The 20,296-nt window shown below is 43.1% G+C and overlaps 1 protein-coding gene across 1 annotated transcript in view; it reads right to left on the bottom strand.

Moving 5' to 3' along the window:
- The window catches only part of vps53 (VPS53 subunit of GARP complex), a 359,847-nt gene that overhangs the window by 321,949 nt on the left and 17,602 nt on the right, over positions 1-20,296 (bottom strand). Inside the window, exon 4 of the mRNA XM_033045623.1 lies at positions 5,842-5,908. Within this exon, the coding sequence (XP_032901514.1) occupies positions 5,842-5,908 (67 nt within the window). The remainder of the gene's footprint in view (positions 1-5,841; positions 5,909-20,296) is intronic.

Raw genomic sequence — 20,296 nt, 5'->3', positions numbered from 1 at the left:
CTGGGAGTTCTCTTATACCTGCATTAATGAGGCATTTAAACTGAAGAAGGGTCTCAACCCGAAACGTTGCCTATTTCCTTTGCTCCATAGATGCTGCCTCGCCCGCTGAGTTTCTCCAGCATTTTTGTCTACCTCTGAGCAATTACATCTGTGAGATGTGTCCAAACATTATGGTGCCCTGAAACGGCGGGGGGGGGGGGGGGGGGGGGGGGGACGACAACACTATGTATAAACACAGCTGTAATTTCTACATGGTGAAACCAAAATGTATAAATACCCTTTAATAAAATATGACAATGTGTACTTTAGCCACATGTGATTTTTTTTTCTATTTCAAATCTCAAATTGTGGAGTACAGAGGCAAATAAATAAATGATGGGTCTTTGTCCCAAACATTATGTCCCAGTTAGAACAATCAAATTCTTACTTGCAGAAACACAACAGAATATGTAAACATAGTGCAGTAAATATTATAATAAATGAGAAAAAGTACACACACACACGTACACAAAAAAACAAACAAACAACAAGTCAATAACAATAATAGTCCATGTAGTTCACAGCTTATTTGATGTAGTAGCGTTTAATAGCCTAATGGCTGTAGGGAAGAAGCTAAATAAATAAATAATAAATAAATAAATACAATTTATTGTCATTTGAGCCTCAAACGAAATTCTGTTTCCACAGCCATACAAACAAAGACAATTTCGTAGACATACACACAATTCAATTCACACAAACATCCATCACAGTGGACCCATGATATCACACATGTAACTCAAGACTCAAGGACCCACTGTGATGGAAGGCAAAGTCTTTTCTCTCCCCTGTTCGCCACTTCTCTCCCGATGTCCAAGCCCCAGGCGGGCGATGATAAGTCCCACGGCCATTTTAGGCCGTGCCGGGCGATTTACGACCCCGCTCCCGGTCCAAAAGTCACAATGTTGGAGCCCCCGGCGGGCGCTGGAATGTCCCACGGCCATGAAGCCGTGCCGGTCGTTCCAACCCCGCGACACGGGCTGGAGAATTCGCATTGCGGGAGCTCCGGGAAGTGGTCTCTCTCTCCCCCCGGACCCGCGAGCTCCCGATGTCCCAGTCCACCGGACCTGCGGCTGCGTTGCTGGAGCCTCCGAGCCCCAGGAGTCGAGTCGCAGCAGCGAGTCACCACCGCTCACCACGCTCCGATGCCGGCCAGCCCCACGATGGTGAGTAGTCCGCAGCTCCGCAGTCTCCCGAGCCCCCGGGTCGTTCAGGTTGGAGGCCGCTCCACGGTGCTAGGCCCCAACGACAACAGAGACCCGACAGGGAAAAGGTCGGGTCTCCCGGACAGGGAAGAGATTTAAACGGTTTCCCCCTCCGTCCCCCACATACACACATTTAAAACCAGTATCAAAAACACAAACAACTACATTTAACTAGACCAAAAAAAAAAAAAAAGACAGACAGGCTGTAGGGACCGCTGCAACGGGTGAGTCGCGCCGCCAAGCTGTTCCAAAACCTGGACATTACAGCTTTCAGGCTCCTGTACCTTCTTCCTATTGGCAGGGGTGAAATGAGTGTGTGGTCAGGATGGTGTGGGTCTCTGAAGATGCTGGCTGCCTTTGAGGCAGCGACTCCAGTAAATCACTTTGATGGCGGGGAGGTCAAAATCCGTGATGGATGGGCAGTGTTCACAACTTTTTGCAGATTTTTCCGATCCTGGACGTTCAAGTTGCTGAACCAGTCCACGATGCAACCAGTCAATGAGCTCTCTACTGTGCACCTGTGGAAGTTCAAGAGAATCCTCTCTGACATAAAGAACTCCGTAATCTTCTCAGGAAGTAGAGGCATTGATGTGCTTTCTTTATAATGTGTGCAGGGTCCAGGAAAAGATCTTCAGAAATATGCACGCCCATGAATTTGAAGCTTTTGACTCTTTCCACAATTGATATAGACAGGTTTCATGGGTCCTCATCCTTCCTGCTCCAAAGTCTACAATCAGTCCCTGTGCACAGATGCAAAGGAACTATATGTGTAGGAAGGAACTACATGTGTCGGAAGGAACCACAGATGCTGGTTTAAACTAAAGATGGACACACAATGCTGGAGTAACTCAGTGGGACAGGCAGAATCTCTGGAGAGATTCCTTCTCGCCAGAGTTGCTGCCTGAGCCGCTGAGTTATTCCAGCATTTTGTGTCTATAAAAGGAACAATATCAGTGACGGTGGCACAGCGGTAGAGTTGCTGCCTTACAGCAAAATGCAGCGCCAGAGACCCGAGTTCGATCCCGACTACGGGTGCTGTCTGTATGGAGTTTGTACGTTCTCCCCGTGACCTGCGTGGGTTTTTCTCCGAGAACTTCGGTTTCCTCCCACACTCCAAAGACGTACAGGTTTGTAGGTTAATTGGCTTGTTTAATTGGCTTGATAAAATGTTAAATGAAGTAGGGTTTCGGCCCGAAACGTTGCCTATTTCCTTCGCTCCATAGATGCTGCTGCACCCGCTGAGTTTCTCCAGCATTTTTGTGTACCTTTGATAAAATGTTAAATTGTCCAAGTTGGCGATATGCAGAGTACTGCCCTGCCGACCACAAAATTCAGAAGGTTCAGAAGGTATGATATGTAATTGTTGCATACATATTTGTTTTCAGCTTGCATATGTTTTTATTGTTAACTTTAATTAAATTGCGTAATAGCCCCCTTGATTATATTACTCATGGGTAATATATTTGTTACATTTTATTTCATTTACAAAGGCGCGTTATAAAACCCAATTGCATGGAAACAAATGCAAAGATTATGTTTGCGAGCAAAATAACACAAGCAACGAAGGGTGTAGAAGCCAGTATAGAATGCTTTATATCTTAATCTTGTCCGCCAATGTTAGTTCAGTGCCAGATGACAGTGGTTTGCAAAGCGATATGCAACTGAAATAGGATTCAAAGGTAGACAAAAATGCTGGAGAAACTCAGCGGGTGCGGCAGCATCTATGAGGCGAAGGAAATAGGCAACGTTTCAGGCCGAAACCTTTCTTCAGACTTGCGAAGGAAATAGGCAAAGTTTCGGGCCGAAACCCAAGGGTTTCGGCCCGAAACGTTGCCTATTTTCTTCGCTCCATAGATCCTGCCGCACCCGCTGAGTTTCTCCAGCATTTTTGTCTCCCTTCGATTTTCCAGCATCTGCAGTTCCTTCTTGAAATAGGAGTCATCCATTTTCCAAATAACTAGATATAAACTAGTCAAAATCTACCAAGTTTCATCCTTCAGCAATTTTCTATTTTTACTTTATCTTCTGATCACGAACGGCAGCATGGTGGTAGAGTTGCTGCCTCACAGCGCCAGAATCCCAGGTTCGATTCTGACTATGGGTGCTGTCTGTACGGAGTTTGTACGTTCTCCCCGTGACCTGCGTGGATTTTCTCTGTGATCTCCAGTTTCCTCCCACACTCCAAAGACAGACATTATAGGTTAATTGGCTTGGTATGAATGTAAATTGCCCCTAGTACGCAGGGTAGCTTTATAGCCCTGTCCCACGGTACGAGTTCATTCCAAGAGTTCTCCCGAGTTTGCCCTGATTCGAAATCTGAGATTTACGGTAATAGCCACTCGTCGGTACTCGGGGCTCACGTGGACATTTTTCAACGTTGAAAAATCTTCACGAGTTTTCCCGTGCTTACCTGCCGTTAGCGAGTCTTCCCGAGTACCTGCCGCTAAGTGACGTCCCCGAGCTCCGACGTACCCGCTACGTTCATTCGCCGTGCTTACGAGTTTGATTTTTTATTAAACTCGGGAGAGCTCTTGGAATGAACGCGTACCGTGGGACAGGGCTTTAAGTGTGCGGGGATTACTGGTCGGCGCGGACTCGGTGGGCCAAAGGGCCTGCATCCATACCCTATCTCCAAACTATATGTCTAAAATCAACTTTGTGTCTTTATATCTAAAAGCCACATACATTTTAGTAACTTATCTGTCAGCTTGCAGTAACAACTAATAGAGATGATGTGAGTTATAAACGGAAAACTGAACAAGTAAATCAAATTGAGAATTAGAGTCATGCAGTATGGAAACAGGCCCTTCGGCCTAACTTGCCCATGCCGACCAAGATGCCCCATTCACGCTAGTACCACCAGCCCGTGTTTAATGAACACCCTAAGAATAAGAAGAAAGCAGGAAAATGGAGAACACAAAGAGAAAAGAAAATATCTTACCGAACAATAAATAAAATAAAATATCGAACAAGTGGCAAAAAGACAAGTGGAAAATGAAGATGGAAAGAAAGAAAAGAAAGCGTGGACAAAGATACAAATTACAGTTCCAAGCTAAAGATTTTGTTCCATCTAAATTAGAAGTGTTCCTCCTTGATTCTCCATATGTTTTGGCTAATTAGGTCCATTTCTGCTGTTCCATTCAACCGATATCCTGAGACATCTTCGTAGCACTTTAAACTTCAGCTGCTTCTTCAGCTTCACTGCGGCACAGGTAGAGCTCCTGCCTCACAGCACCAGAGACCCAGGTTCGATCCTGACGTTGGGCGCAGTCTTTCTAGCTATTGCACATTCTCATTGAGACCATGAGGGTTGCCTCCGGGTGCTCCGGTTTCCTCCACATCCTAATGATGTGAGAGTTTGCAGGTTGATTGTCCTCTGTAAATTGCCACCTAGTGTGTAGGGAACAGATGCAGAAGTGTGATAATGTAGAACTAGTGGGAATGGACGGCCAATGGCCAGTATGGACCCAGTGGGCCGAAGGGCCTGTTTCCACGCTGGATATTTCAATCCATCACTGTTGGCTGGAAAATACCGACAATCCTGTCTTTTGGGTTGGAAATAAGCTCATTATTACAAGCAAATCTCCAGATAATTGATGTGGACAAAACTAGTAAGACATAAAGTCTAATAATTCAAACTATCCGCATGATAATTAATCCTACCAACAAGTCTACATTTCCTTGATCATCGTCTGCTTTGATCTGTCTGATTGTGTGTGTTTGAAAATCTGTGTTTGAAATCTGTGTGATTTTAACACCTTACCCCTCCATATCTCTAGTCTCACTCTCCCTTGGCTCTCATTCTAAAGAAGGGTCTCGACCCGAAACGTCGCCCATTCCTTCTCTCCAGAGATGTTGCCTGCCTCGCGAATTGCTGCAGCATTTTGTGTCTATCTTCAGCGTAAACCAGCATCTGCAGTTCCTTCTTACACATCAACTAGTCAATACCAGGTTATTTGTTCAGGTGTGAGGACTGGGCGGTCGTTTCTCTGAACACCTTCGTTCAGTCCGCCTGAACCTATCTGATCTCCCGGTTGCCTAACACTTTAATTCTCCTTCCCATTCCCACACAGACCTTTCTGTCCTAAGTCTCCTCCATTGTCAGCGTGAGGCTAAGTGCAAATTGGAGGAACAGCATCTCATATTTCGCTTGGGCAGCTTACAGCCCAGTGGTATAAATTATGATCTCTATAAATTCAAGTAACCCCGGCATTCCCCCTCCCTCTATCCCTACCCCACCAAAGTCACACCAGCTTCACATTTGCACCCCACAAACAGCTCACAATGGCCATTTTTCCTTTATCATCATTACTTTTTTGCATATCTTTCATTCATTGCTCTTTATCTCTCCACATCATCGTCTATATCTCTCGCTTCCCTTATCCTTAACTAGTCTGAAGAAGGGTCTCGACCCGAAATGTCACCCATTCTTTCTCTCCAGAGATGTTGCCTGTTCCGCTGAGTTACTCTTTTTGTGTCTATCTTTGGTTTAAACCAGCATCTGCAGTTCCTTCCTATCTATTTGTTCAGATGTGATTGAAGTAGAAATCTGTACACGATACACAGATAAGAGCACAAATCAAGTGTGGTTGCCTACCTGTCGGCCATCTTGTCCTACATTGGTTTGCCCTCTTACCACAGTTCGAATGTTATCATCCAACCGTCTGCCAAAACAAAACACAAGATTTACAATGGTGAGTGGGTTTGCTTGTCACAACATCCAAGAAGCTGTACAATAAATAAAGCACAATGGGACTTTCCTAAACAAACGTAAAGGTATTCAAGTATATAAATTCAAATGCGTGTGTTTGTGAATTCTTGAAATGATAGTGGCTTGAGGACATGGAATCCTTTATTTTTTGGGGGCATTCAGTATCACTAAGCTACAGATCATTTAACGTCCCGTCCTTGCTTTGAATTGATTGAAAGATACAGCATGGAAACAGGCCCTCCTTCCCACTGAGTCCATGCTGACTATTGATCACCCGTTCTCACCAGGCCCTCTCACAAATGAACTGAGGCCCAGGCCAATTTCAATTTTAGAGGCCCCCAAACCAAGATCCCTTTGAAGCAGACAGGCATGAGGCCCAAGCCAAATGGCACGTTGCCCCCCCCCCCCCCTGATAGGGCCTGGTTCTCACTAGTTATCCCACTTTCCCATCCACTTCCTATGCACTAGGAGCAATTTTTATAGAGGCCAATTAACCTATAACCCAGTACGTCCTTGGGATATGGGAGAAAACCGGGACAGCTGCAGAAAACCCCTTGAGACCACAGGGAGAACATGCAAACTCCACGCAGACAACAGCAAGGTCAGAATCTAACCCAGCACTATGAGACGGCAGCTCTACCAGCTGTGCCACTCTTCCACCCTTTTTCTTTAAGAGCTGCTTTAGCCTCATCCTCAGAACAGTTGCCCTGCATGGTCGTATTAGCCTTTATAAAATTCATGATCCTTGGTCTCCTTTGGCAAGGAACCGAATGGCACCAAATCACTAGCAAAGATGCCTTCATAGCAATTGGGTACTTGGCTCAGATGAGCCAATGCTACTACAACAGAAAGACTTGCATTTATATGCTGGCTTTTTTAGCCATTAGTTATACCAAGCACATTACAGTCAATTAAGTAATTTTGAACATAACCATTGTTGTAATATAGAATTGCAGCATCAATGTACACAAAGCAAACTACTACAAACGGCAATGTGATAACAGCCTGGTAATCTGATTTGGCAATGTTGATTGATCTATTAATATTGATCAGGGCATCTCCTCTGCTCTTCTTCAAAAACAGATCGATGATTTTTCTTCATCCATCTGCATACTATCACACCAGAAAGATGCCAAAAAATTGGGTTTCAATCATCATTCAAGATGAATTGGAACACAAGATAAAAATAAGTCCTGATAACATATTTCCCCACATATAAACATGAGTATATACATTGTGGAGGTATTTAGTTTAGTTAGAAACATAGAAAATCGGTGCAGGAGTCACCTCCAACCAGCACCACCATTCAATATGATCATGGCTGATCATCCAAAATCAGTACCCTGTTCATTCTTTCTCCCCATAGTTTAGAGATACAGTGTGGAAACAGGCCCTTCGTCCCAACAGGTTTGCGCCGTCCACCGATCCCCACATACTAATGTTATCCTATACACACTCGGGACAATTTCTTTACCAAAACCAATTAACCTACAAACCTATACATCTTTGTGGGAGGAAACCGGAGAAAACCCACTCCGTCACAGGAAGAACGTACAAACTGCTACAGACAGCACCCTAGTCAGGATCGAACCTGGGTCTCTGGCGTTGCACCACCCTGCCGCCTCATATTTCTAAATGGTTTACACTAGAAGACGGATGAACAAAGGAAATGCCTCAAATTCTTAAAAAATCTATCAGCAGTGGAATTCAGCAGTGTATTCAATTAGATGTACAGGTGAAGTCAGGATATTGGGATAAAGGCTAATTCCTCCCATATGAAGCAATTGAATTGATGGCAACTTAATACCAAAATGCAATATAGCCTTACAGGATCTTGAGCTTAATTTCCTGCCAACTCAAAATTCAAATTAGTCATGCCAACAACCCAATACAGTTTTCACATGACGATACTGATAAGACATTTTCTGAATATTTTTTTATATTCAATTGCAGATTTCACAAATCTAAGGACCGAGGATTTGTCCGTAAAACTATTTAGCAGGGAAGACAACATACATTTTCAGAAATGTATACTCGACTAAATGGAGTCACAAAAACAACAGGATCTTTGATTAATCCTTGTCGCCTGGAAACCTCATTGATAGCATGAGCTCTAAAGACAATCCTTGTCATTTGGAACCTTTTGTATGATGGTACAGATACTGCCTTACAGCGCCAGAGACCCGGGCTCAATCCTGTCTGTACGGAGTTTGTACGTTTCCCCCCATGACGTTCGTGGGTTTTCTCCGAGATCTTTGGTTTCCTCCCACACTCCAAAGACGTACAGGTTTGTACGTTAATTGGCTTGGTATAAATGTAAATTGTCCCTAGTCTGTGTAGGATAGTGTTAGTGTGCGAGGAACGCTGGTCAGTGCGGACTTGGTGGGCTGAAGGGCCTGTTTCTGCGCTGTATCTCTAAACTAAATTAAATTCACATCCCAAATCTTTGATGCCTATCCCAGAATCTTATTTTGAACGGCTTGTCTAACCAGTGGGATAAACCAGACTATCTTTACTTAGCCATTTTTGAATAAGGTACATTGAGAAGTGAAGATGGTAAACGGTGTTGGACAGAAACTGTTAAAAAAAATTTAGTTTATCATTGTCATGTGTACAGTGAAAAGCTTTTTGCTGCGTGCTGTTCAGTCAGCAAGAAGACTATACATGATTACAATCAAGTGGACCACAGGGTACAGATGCAGGATAAAGTGTATTGGAACTAACTTCTATATCACACAGTTGCAGCTGCATTTTACACCTCTCTCACTCCTGTCCATGAGAAGACAAATAGCTTTGTACTAAGGCAGGAATCATAGTTGAGCTTTGAAACAGATCAGCTTGCAGGATTGAGTGGCCTGCTCCTGTTGCTAATTAATTTGTACACATTTGGATGAGGGGGAAAAGTTCTTTGCATACAGCATTTTTAGCACATGCATACACATTGCAGGTACTATCGTAACATTTAAGAAACATTTAGACAGGTACATGGATAGGCTAGGTTTTTATAGGGATATGGGCCAAATACAGGTTGGTGGGACATGTTGGTCGGTGTGAGCAAGTTGGGCCGATGGGCCTGTTTCCATGCTGTATGACTATGACTAATTTTCACGCAGAGATCTATAGATTTGAAGAAGGGTATCGACACCCATCCCTTCTCTCCAGAGATGCTGCTTGTCCCGCTGAGTTACTCCAGCTTTGGTCTCTATTCAGTTTAAACCAGCATCTGCAGTTCCTTCCCATACATATAGATCTTTAGTGATTGGCCTCACAGTTGTGAAAAGCAAACCCATATTTTCTGGGCAAGTTAAGCTGAAGGGCCACATTGTATGACTACGACATTGTTGGTGCTTGACAAAATAGGTTTATAAAAGGCCAAAGGTACACAAAATTGCTGGAGAAACTCAGCGGGTGCAGCAGCATCTATGGAGCGAAGGAAATAGGCGACGTTTCGGGCCGAAACCCTTCTTCAGACTTATAAAAGGCCATATGCCTTTGCGCCTTTGGGAATCTGATATCAGCTTCAAATGATCCAGTTCAAACGCCATAAAGTTATTACCTCAAATTTCACACGTTAATATGATGACCTTCAACATAAAGCACCATGATATGCTGTAACAGACATCATAACTGAGTAGACAGCAGTAGTCTAGCATGTAGCAAAAATGTACGGGGTGATCACTGGTCAGCATGGACTCGGTGGGCCGAAGGGCTTGCTTCCAAAGTCTAAAGTAAGATTCTTTTTTTGTTTAAACACATAATTAACATTCCGTAGGTCAAAGAGGGTGACATGTTTAAGTCGTAGTTCAGTCCAAATTTATGAACATCAATAAATGTTCAGCTTCAACCACAGGTGCTCAGAAGCAAATGGTACTGACTGATGGTTCAGCTCACATGAAGAGACAAGAGGGACACATCATTTACTTAAAGAAAGTTGCAATACGAGGATAAGATAACAGCACATGCAATATCCATCAACAGATGTGTATATGGGAAATTATTTATTTTTTTACGTTAAACATATCAAAGATCAGCAGTTTTGGGCACCAGGATCTCTGGTGCCTCTCAGCACCAGAGATCCTGACAACAGGTGCTGTCTGTACAGAGTTTGTACGTTATCACTGTGACTGCGTGGGTTTCTCTGGGTGTTCTGGTTTCCTCCCATAATCTAAAGAGGTACAGGTTTGTAACTTAATTGGCTATTGTTAGCACGGACTCAGTGGGTTAAAGGGCCTATTTTTGGAGTGTATCTTTTAAAATTCTAAAATAAAATCAAACAATTTAGTTTAGTTTAGAGATACAGCACGGAAACATCAAGTCCGTGCCGACCCGCTATCCCCACGCACTAGCACTATCTTACACACGCGGAACAATTTACAATTTTACCGAAACCAATTAACCTGTACGTCTTTGGAGTGTGGGAGGAAACTGGAGTTCCTGAAGAAAATACACAGAGGTCACGGGGTATACGTACAAACTCTGTGCAGACAGCACCTGTCGTCAGGACCAAACCCAACCACCGCCCTAAAATATGATCTAAAAAATGTAAGTGAGGGAAAAATTAGGAATTTGATAACATTGCTTCAAATCAGAGAAAAACTATTACAGAAGTGATTTTCAATACAGACAGCTCACCAGCTGAAATGGAGCACTGAAAAGGCTTAGATTGTGACATTGTAATAAAAATAAATTCAAAAGCTATTGGGGTGAAGGAGGATCGAGAACATTAAGCTCATAGCCTGTCGGGTCCCAACCCCAAAATACCACGTATCCATGTTACTGTCCCAAATATCACCTATCACTGTTCTCCAGAGATGCTGCTCGACCAGAACTCTTTGTGTCATCGTGTAAACAGCAACTGCAGTCCCTTGTTTCTCCAAGATGTTCACTAGCTCTACTGCAGGAATTTTGCTTATAATCTTAGTTTGCAGATACACATTTGTTATTAATTCAGCAACAATTCAGTCATCAGATTTTGGACCTTGTCATAATAAATTACATATTTAAGATTTCACACAAGATATGTTGACAGAGATTATTACGATTAACTGTTATCTAGATCATTGGAACAAAAGCAGAGCCTGAATTGGTAGACTTGTTACTCTAGTCTTGATTACTAGAGGAAACACACGCAGCCACAAGATCTCATGCAGACTAAAATGCTGGAGAAACTCAGCGGGTGAGGCAGCATCTATGGAACAAAGGAATGGGTGAATGGGGAATGGGCGAAGGGTCTCGACCCAAAACGTCACCCATTCCTTCGCTCCATAGATGCTGCTTCACCCGCTGAGTTTCTCCAACATTTTTGTCTACCTTCGATTGTTCCAGCATCTGCAGTTCCTTCTTAAACATAGCCACGAGATCTCTGTAACTTTGTCAGTGGCATGAGACAGCCAGACTGTAGCATAGAATTTACAAAGCCTTGCACTGCATGTTATTGACATTTCCAAGTTCACATGGTATATATGTCCGAAGAAGGGTCTCGACCCGAAATGTCACCCATTCCTTCTCTCCAGAGATGCTGCCCGACCCGCTGAGTTACTCCAGCATTGTGTGTCTATCTTTGGAGTATATGACATTTCTCTCTTTCATAGTAGGAGAGGAGGTACAGAAGTGCGAAAATGCAAACCTCCAGATTCAAGGACAGTTTTTTCCCAGCTGCTATCAGGCAACTGAAGGCAAGGCAAGGCAAATTTATTTGTATAGCACCATTCGTGCAAACTGCAATTCAAGGTGCTTTACAGGAAAGAAAAAATAAAATAGTCAATAATTAAAAATTGCAAAATAAGCAATACGACAAATGTATGAATAATAAAACAACGTCAATGAAACAATAAAACGATTTAAAAAAGCACATAAAAGGGTTAAAATTAGACGGTTAAGATTACCTGCATGTCGGGTTATGGAAAAGCTATACTAAACAACAACTGAACCATCCTATCAACAACTAGAGAGCGGTCATGAGCTACTATCTACCTCATGACCCTCAGACTATCTTTGATGGGACTTTACTGTCTTAGTCTTGCACTAAACGTTATTCACATTATCCCCTTATTATCATGTATCTGTACACTGATGGTTCGGTTGTAATCATACATTGATTGGTTAGCTTGCAATAAAAACTTTTCACTGTCCCTCAGTACACGTGACAATAAACTCAACTAAGGAGAGGAAAAGACAATCCATATGAATCTTTCATCACCAGTGAAGTCTGCATTTGAAATGCATGCAGTCACAAACTGCAGGTTTACTCAACACATCCAAAATCACATGCGTTAAGTAAGTAAGTTAATAAGTTTATTGGCCAAGTATTCACATACAAGGGATTTGCCTTGGTGCTCCGCCCACAAGTAACAACATGACATGCAGTGACAGTTTACGAATGATTCAGAAAACACTAAACATTAATAATAATAAAACATTAATGGATAAAACACCATTGATCAAGCATAATTACAAGTACATGATGTTATTTAACATCGATCTTGAAATACTGTGAAAAAGATACAAAGTGCTGGAGTAACTGAGCAGGTCACGTAGAGTCTCTGGAGAACATGGGCAGGTGACGCTTCGAGTCGGGACCCTTCTTCAGAATGATTGCTGTGAGGTGGGAGGGGGAGGGGGGGGGGGGGGGGAAGAAAGCTGGAGGTGAGGTGGGGCCGGGACAAAGACTGGCAAGTGATAGGTGGATACTGGTGAGATGGGGATGGGGCGGTTAATTGTCAGATTGTTGAACAAAGGCCGGAGATGAAAAGGCATAAGGTGTGAGATGAGGATATGAGAGACTTGAAATGCAAAGCTAGAAGAAGGAATATAGTTGGAAAGGGAAACAGGGGTGTGGAAGGGAAAAGAGAAGAGGGACACAGGAAGAGGGAGGAAAAAAGGGGGGTTTCTTTGCCTAACATTGGAGGATTCAATGTTCATGCCGCTGGGTTGAAAGCTACCCAAGCAGAATACGAGGTGCAGCTCCTCCAGTTTACATATGGCCTCACTCTGACACTGATGAAATTATGTTTCAAGTGCTTTTTCTGCTCATAACACCAAACGTCTGGATTATAAGTTATCCACACTCTGCGCCACAATATCAATTACAGCCTTTTATAAGACTTCAAAAACATTTGATTTCCCCACCCCTAACAAGACTTTTTCAGTTCCTTCTAATATGTTCCATTTGACCACATGATCAATTTCCCTTGGTAATCTCTTCCCATGTTTTAGGTTGCTGGTCAGCCAGAGACTAATTTTACTTAATTCATCACTCTGTGGCAAGTTTGCTTTCCTAGGCAAGCAGCCAGTTGTATTATTATTACCCTGAAGTTTGCACTCTGAGCCCTTCCCTTTAATTTTAGTTTTAGAGATACAGCGGGAAAGAGGCCCTTTGACCCACTGCCCATGCTGACCTTCGATCACCCGTTCACACTGGTTCCCACTTCTGCATTCCAATTTACGGAATCCAATTAACCTACAAACGTGTTTGGAATGTGGGAGGAAACCAGAGCGCCCGGAGAAAAACTCACACCGTCACAGGGAGCACGTACAAACTCCGCACAGACAGTACCCAAGGTCAGGATCGAACCTGGGCCTCTGGCGCTGAGAGACAGTAACTCTACCACTGCACCACAGTTGACCAACTGAAAGTTGAGATCCATGGAACTATTGTCTGACTCCCCTCCCTCCCTCCCCTCCCTCCCTCCCCTCCCATCCACCCCCCCCCCCCCCCCCCCCCCCCCCACCCCCCCCCCCGGGTCTGCCTTGACTTCTGATGTCAAGGCAGACCCGTGCCACATGTGCCTGCTTCGCCACAGGCATAGTTCCGCACGTGGTCCCACCATCAGAAGTCCAGTCCAGACCACAACATAAGCACGACATTCAGAAAGGGTGGTATGACAATACAAGCAGACTACTTCCACCTCTAGCCGAGGGACAAGTGGTGCGTCTGCAAACCGACAAAGGTCACGATCGCATCGGTGTAATGTCTGGAACTGCCTCCGAGCCATGTTCATACTTGGTCAATGCCGACGGCAGCACCTACTGACATAATAGGCAACATTTCCTGCCTGTGAAGGAGCCAGCACCACCTCCGTACTATCCTGAAGGCACAAGTGTACTTCCATCCACATCCAGCGGCGTCGGCCCGACTGCACCAGCACGTCAACTTGTTTCTGATCCGGTTACTTTGCCGATGGCTACGCCGCCTCCACCTGTGCTAAAGTCTCCTGTTTCGTCACCGGGAATGCTGTTTCAATCTCTGACATCTATTTCACCAGCGAGCGTGTCCTCGGTGACGGGAGGAGATGCAGGACTGTACCGTACGCATGCTGGTCGTGTTTGTAAGCTCACTGTAAAGTACCCGGGCTATGTTTGAACTTCTTCCAGCTAATTGACACATACTATGTGTGCTTTACATAGTCAGCAGTGTACTTTTGCTATTAATTCTTTGTAGTACTCAGTAGTTTTGCATTTGCATTTAATTCTTTAAGGTGGGAGGATGTAGATTAGTGTCACTCGTACTATTGGTCTACCCACAGGCTTATTGAAGAGCTCTCTCTCTAGCAGACTAGCTGCATGCATGTGGAGACAAAAGCAACTTATGTTTCCTCTACAGAGTTGCTAATAAAAGACTATGGATTCTAATCACTATGTGCGTGTCTGATCACTTCAGACCTTATAGTTCACCACGGATGCTGCCTGACACGCCGCATTGCTCCAGTACTTGGTAGGTTTTTTTGTAAACGAACATCTGCAGTTCCTAGAGTCTGTTAACATGAACCACTGTGCCCATCCATTCCAGTCATGATCCATCAAATATCCTCTCAACCTTCCTTGCCTCAAGGGGAACAATCCCACCAGCATCTCAGTCTAAGATGACAGATTTAAGATGATAGATTTTAGCCTGTGCCTTCTACGCCGTCCATTATTTTCCTCGCGTTTTACTACACTTCCAAGGTTTGCGTCATCCTCAAAAACAATAACCTCACTGAGGTGAATAAGGCTTCCATAGGTTTATGTGATATGAACAGAATTAGGCCATTCGACCCATCAAGTCCACTGCCATTAAACCATAGCGGAGCTATCTTTCCCTCTCAACTAAGACTACAGCCTTCTCCCAATAACCCGGCCCCCGTACCAAGCAAGAATCTTTCCTGAAAATCTGGGTAATTGCGACACAGCAAAATCCATTAAAATATCTCGTATACTCTATGACATAAAAAGGTAGCCTTACAAATAAACTCGGTCAGTGTCAAATGTGGCAGAGGCATGTATTATACGCAAAACCATGCATAGATAGCGCAAACATAAAACACTCATGCAGCCCATGACACTAATATTTTGTGTGTGTATGCGCGTGTGTTATGTATGGTTGAAACTCAGCGGGTGCAGCAGCATCTATGGAGCGAAGGAAATAGGCAACGTTTCAGGCCAAATAGCTACATATACATATACACACACATACATATACATATATACACATACATATACACACATGCATATACATACATGCACACAAAAGCTTTCTAGACTGTTGACATTTATTTACTAATAATCATTTCTTCTGTAAAATTATAATTGGGATGTCGCTCCTCAGATAAGTGCTAATCAGACACTGGAATTACCAAGAGTTATTTCTCAACCACAGCACCTGCTCTCTGGTTGCAGGAGATAGCTAAGCCTTCGTGGCCAGGTGGCTGGAAGGGAAGAGTAAATGCCTACACAAATGCTTCATTCCCACCACACATAGTTTGAATAGTTATACTGCTCCATGGGCCCCACAATGTAAACACTCGAGAGTCTGTGTCTATCCTCCTGCAAAGGAATATGGTGTTTATACCTACTGCCTTATTTTTTTTTGTCAAAATAAATTATTTCTGATGGAAAGGGTACAGATTCTACCCCCGGTTTAGTTTACTTTAGTTTAGAGATACAGTGTGGAAACAGGCCCTTCGGCCCACCAAGTCCACGCCGACCAACGATCCCCCGTACACTAACACTATCCTACACACACTAGGGACAATTTACAATTTTTACCAAACCAATTAACCTACAAACCTGCACATCTTTGGAGTGTGGGAGGAAACCTGAGCACCCGGAGAAAACCCACGTATGTTCTCCCCGTGACCTATAAACTCCATACAGACTGCACCCATGGTCAGGATCAAATTCGGATATCTAGCGCTACAGGGCAGCAACTCTACTGCTGGTCTACTGTGCTGCCTCCCACCTGAGGTAGGAGCCCTACACAGCACAGATAACTGATTACATATAACCATATAACAATTACAGCACGGAAAATAGGCCATCTCGACCCTTCTAGTCCGTGCCGAACACATATTCTTCCCTAGTCCCATATACCTGCGCTCAGACCATAACCCTCCATTCCTTTCCCGTCCATATAACTATCCAATTTATTTTTAAATGATAAAAACGAACCTGCCTCCACCACCTTCACTGGAAGCTCATTCCACACAGCCACCACTCTCTGAGTAAAGAAGTTCCCCCTCATGTTACCCCTAAACTTCAGTCCCTTAATTCTCAAGTCATGTCCCCTTGTTTGAATCTTCCCTACTCTCAGTGGGAAAAGCTTATCCACGTCAACTCTGTCTATCCCTTTCATTATTTTAAAGACCTCTATCAAGTCCCCCCTTAACCTTCTGCGCTCCAAAGAATAAAGCCCTAACTTGTTCAACCTTTCTCTGTAACTTAGTTGCTGAAACCCAGGCAACATTCTAGTAAATCTCCTCTGTACTCTCTCTATTTTGTTGACATCCTTCCTATAATTAGGCGACCAAAATTGCACACCATACTCCAGAATTGGCCTCACCAATGCCTTGTACAATTTTAACATTACATCCCAACTTCTATACTCAATGCTCTGATTTATAAAGGCCAGCACACCAAAAGCTTTCTTTACCACCCTATCTACATGAGATTCCACTTTCAGGGAACTGTGCACAGTTATTCCCAGATCCCTCTGTTCACCTGCATTCTTCAATTCCCTGCCATTTACCATGTACGATCTATTTTGATTTGTCCTGCCAAGATGTAGCACCTCACACTTATCAGCATTAAACTCCATCTGCCATCTTTCAGCCCACTCTTCCAACTGGCATAAATCTCTCTGTAGACTTTGAAAATCTACTTCATTATCCACAACCCCACCTATCTTAGTATCATCTGCATACTTACTAATTCAATTTACCACACCATCATCCAGATCATTGATGTACATGACAAACAACAGTGGACCCAACACAGATCCCTGTGGCACCCCACAAGTCACTGGCCTCCAACCTGACAAACAACCATCCACCATTACTCTCTGGCATCTCCCATTCAGCCACTGTTGAATCCATCTTGCTACTCCATCATTAATACCCAACAATTGAACCTTCTTAACCAACCTTCCGTGATGAACCTTGTCAAAGGCCTTACTAAAGTCCATATATACAACATCCACTGCTTTACCCTCATCAATTTCCCGAGTAACCTCTTCAAAAAATTCAAGAAGATTAGTCAAACATGACCTTCCAGGCACAAATCCATGTTGACTGTTCCTAATCAGACCCTGTTTATCCAGATGCTTATATATATTATCTCTACGTATCCTTTCCATTAATTTGCCCACCACTGACGTCAAACTAACAGGTCTATAATTGCTAGGTTTACTCTTAGACCCTTTTTTAAACAATGGAACAACATGCGCAGTACGCCAATCCTCCGGCACTATTCCCGTTTCTAATGACATTTGAAATATTTCTATCATAGCCCCTGCTATTTCTACACTAACTTCCCTCAATGTCCTAGGGAATATCCTGTCCGGACCTGGAGACTTATCCACTTTTATATTTCTCAAAAGTGTCAGTACTTCCTCTTCTTTGAATCTCATAGTTTCCATAGCTACTCTACTTGTTTCCCTTACCTCACATCTCCCCCATCTCTTTTGGCTCTGCAGACAGCTGTCCACTCTGACTCTCTAATGGACCAATTTTATCCCTCGTTATCCTTTTGCTATTAATATAGCTGAAGAAACCCTTTGGATTTACTTTCACCTTACTTGCCAAAGCAACCTCATATCTTCTTTTAGCTTTTCTAATTTCTTTCTTAAGATTCTTTTTACATTCTTTATACTCCTCAAGCACCTCATTTACTCCATGCTGCCTATAATTATTGTAGATCTCTCTCTTTTTCCGAACCAAGTGTCCAATTTCCCTTGAAAACCATGGCTCTTTCCAATTTTTACTATTTCCTTTCAACCGAACAGGGACATATACAGCATCCTAACAAAAGGAATGACGCAGCTACTGCTTTAGGGCAGCACAGTGCGCAGCGATAGATTTGTTGCCTTACAGCACCAGAGGCTCGGGTTCGATCAAGACCACAGGTGCCGTCTGTGTGGAGTTTGCACGCTCTCCCTGTCACCACATGGGTTTTCTCTGGATGCTCCGGTTTCCTTCCACACTCCAAAGACGTACAGGTTTGTATGTTAATTGGCTTTGGTAAAATTGCATATTGTCCCTAGTGTGCGTATAGGATAGTGTTAGTGTGCGGGGACCGCCGGTCGGCCTGGACTCGGTGGGCCCAAAGGCCTGTTTCTGTGATGTATCTCTAAACTATACTAAACTTAAGAGACGATGCACAGGCACTGTGTAAAATAGAAAGTAAATCCACTGCCACCTCTGAACACTGAGGCAATATCAACACAAGCAATCCTGACTGATCGATACATGTCTGCAAGACTGCCAGTGTGAACTAATTCATTACCCATTTCAAATCTTCTCCCATAAATTCAAATAACCAGAACCTTGTGCACACTGCAAACCACTTGTGATCTTTGACTCACTTTGAACTCTTTGCATCGACTAATTAAGGGATGCAAACACCTCTCACATTTCTCCACCAGTCAATTCCCTTTTGATCGCTTTAGTTACCACATCATATTTTTAACCCATTTATTTGACTGCCAGTTACTTGTTTTTCTTTTTACACACATACACTAGTTGCAGTATATGCTAAAAATAAGATCAAAGTAACAATTTTACAGAATCTATATTGTTAAATGTTAGACACCAATTAGTTAGACTTTCCTTAGTTTAGTTTAGTTTAGAGATACAGCAATAGGCACTTTGGCCAACCGAGTCCGCACTAACCAGCGATTACCCTCTACACTAGCACTACCCTTCACAATAGGGACAATTTACAATTTACAGAAGCCAATTATCAAACAGCCCTGTGCATCTTCGGAGGGTGGGAGAAAAACGGAGGGAAAAAAAGCAGGGAGAACATACAAACTCCATACAGACAGCACCAATAGTCAGGGTCGTACCTGAGTCTCTGGCACTGTAAGGCAGAGCCTTTACCGGTGCGCCACTGTGCATAACATGCTGTAAAATTCTCAAAATTAAGTCTACAATGTATGTTTAATATAACATAAAGTTCTTCTGCAAGATGGGTTAAATTCATGCTACAAGCCTATGCATGCTACATGCATATATTATAGAATTATTTCACAAAATCCTTGTCTGCTGACTTATTTTTGTGGCCAAACTAGATTTTCTTCCTTATCACAATGAACGTACTTGAACTCATTCTTTTGTCTTTTATAGTTACATTACTTCAAGTAAAATGATATTTCTTCCTATCCCAATCTGCCAGCACTGCACAAATGTTCCTCGTTTATTACTGAGCACTTCAAACAGATATAGGAGGAAACTGCCAGCTGGGAGAATGTTGCTAAATAATAAAGAGCGGAGTCTTGCTTGGAATTCAGTAGCTCAAGAATTTACCAAACATAATTATATTGCTTGAACCTGGTATTTAGAAGTATCGTATTAACTTCAATTTTGTAACGAGACCAAGTTTCAAATGTGTTGATACATTATTTATAAATCTGACATCTTCTAAGCTACGCCCTGAATGTTTGTTTGGTAAAAGACCCGATTCATTTAGTGCTTTATGAAGTCGTTCAAACCATTCTACACACAAGGTACTTTAATGTGTGGAATGTTGTGTAGATTGCTCTGCACACAACAAGGTTACACAAACAACTGCTTATACAACGATAAATTGCTGCTTGGTAATTGAACGTCGTGTAGAATTAATCCAAGACAAGAACACAGTAGTCTATTCATGGGTCGCTTTTACACATTTACTATTTTCTGTAAACTGCAGCAGACCACAAAATGCAGCTGAGAACACTGTAGCCATCTGTAGTAACAAAAAGAGCACTTCACAATTACTATGAATATGACACACCCTGCTGGGCAGCTCTGCCAGCTGCAATGCTTCATTCTGGCAACTTTGCAATGTATTCATGCTCTGACTTCTTAGAAGCAATGGAGACATGTTG

Source organism: Amblyraja radiata, chromosome 28 (assembly GCF_010909765.2).
Source record: "Amblyraja radiata isolate CabotCenter1 chromosome 28, sAmbRad1.1.pri, whole genome shotgun sequence".
NCBI classification, from domain to species: domain Eukaryota; kingdom Metazoa; phylum Chordata; class Chondrichthyes; order Rajiformes; family Rajidae; genus Amblyraja; species Amblyraja radiata.
This window is presented reverse-complemented; position numbering and strand designations above follow the sequence as displayed.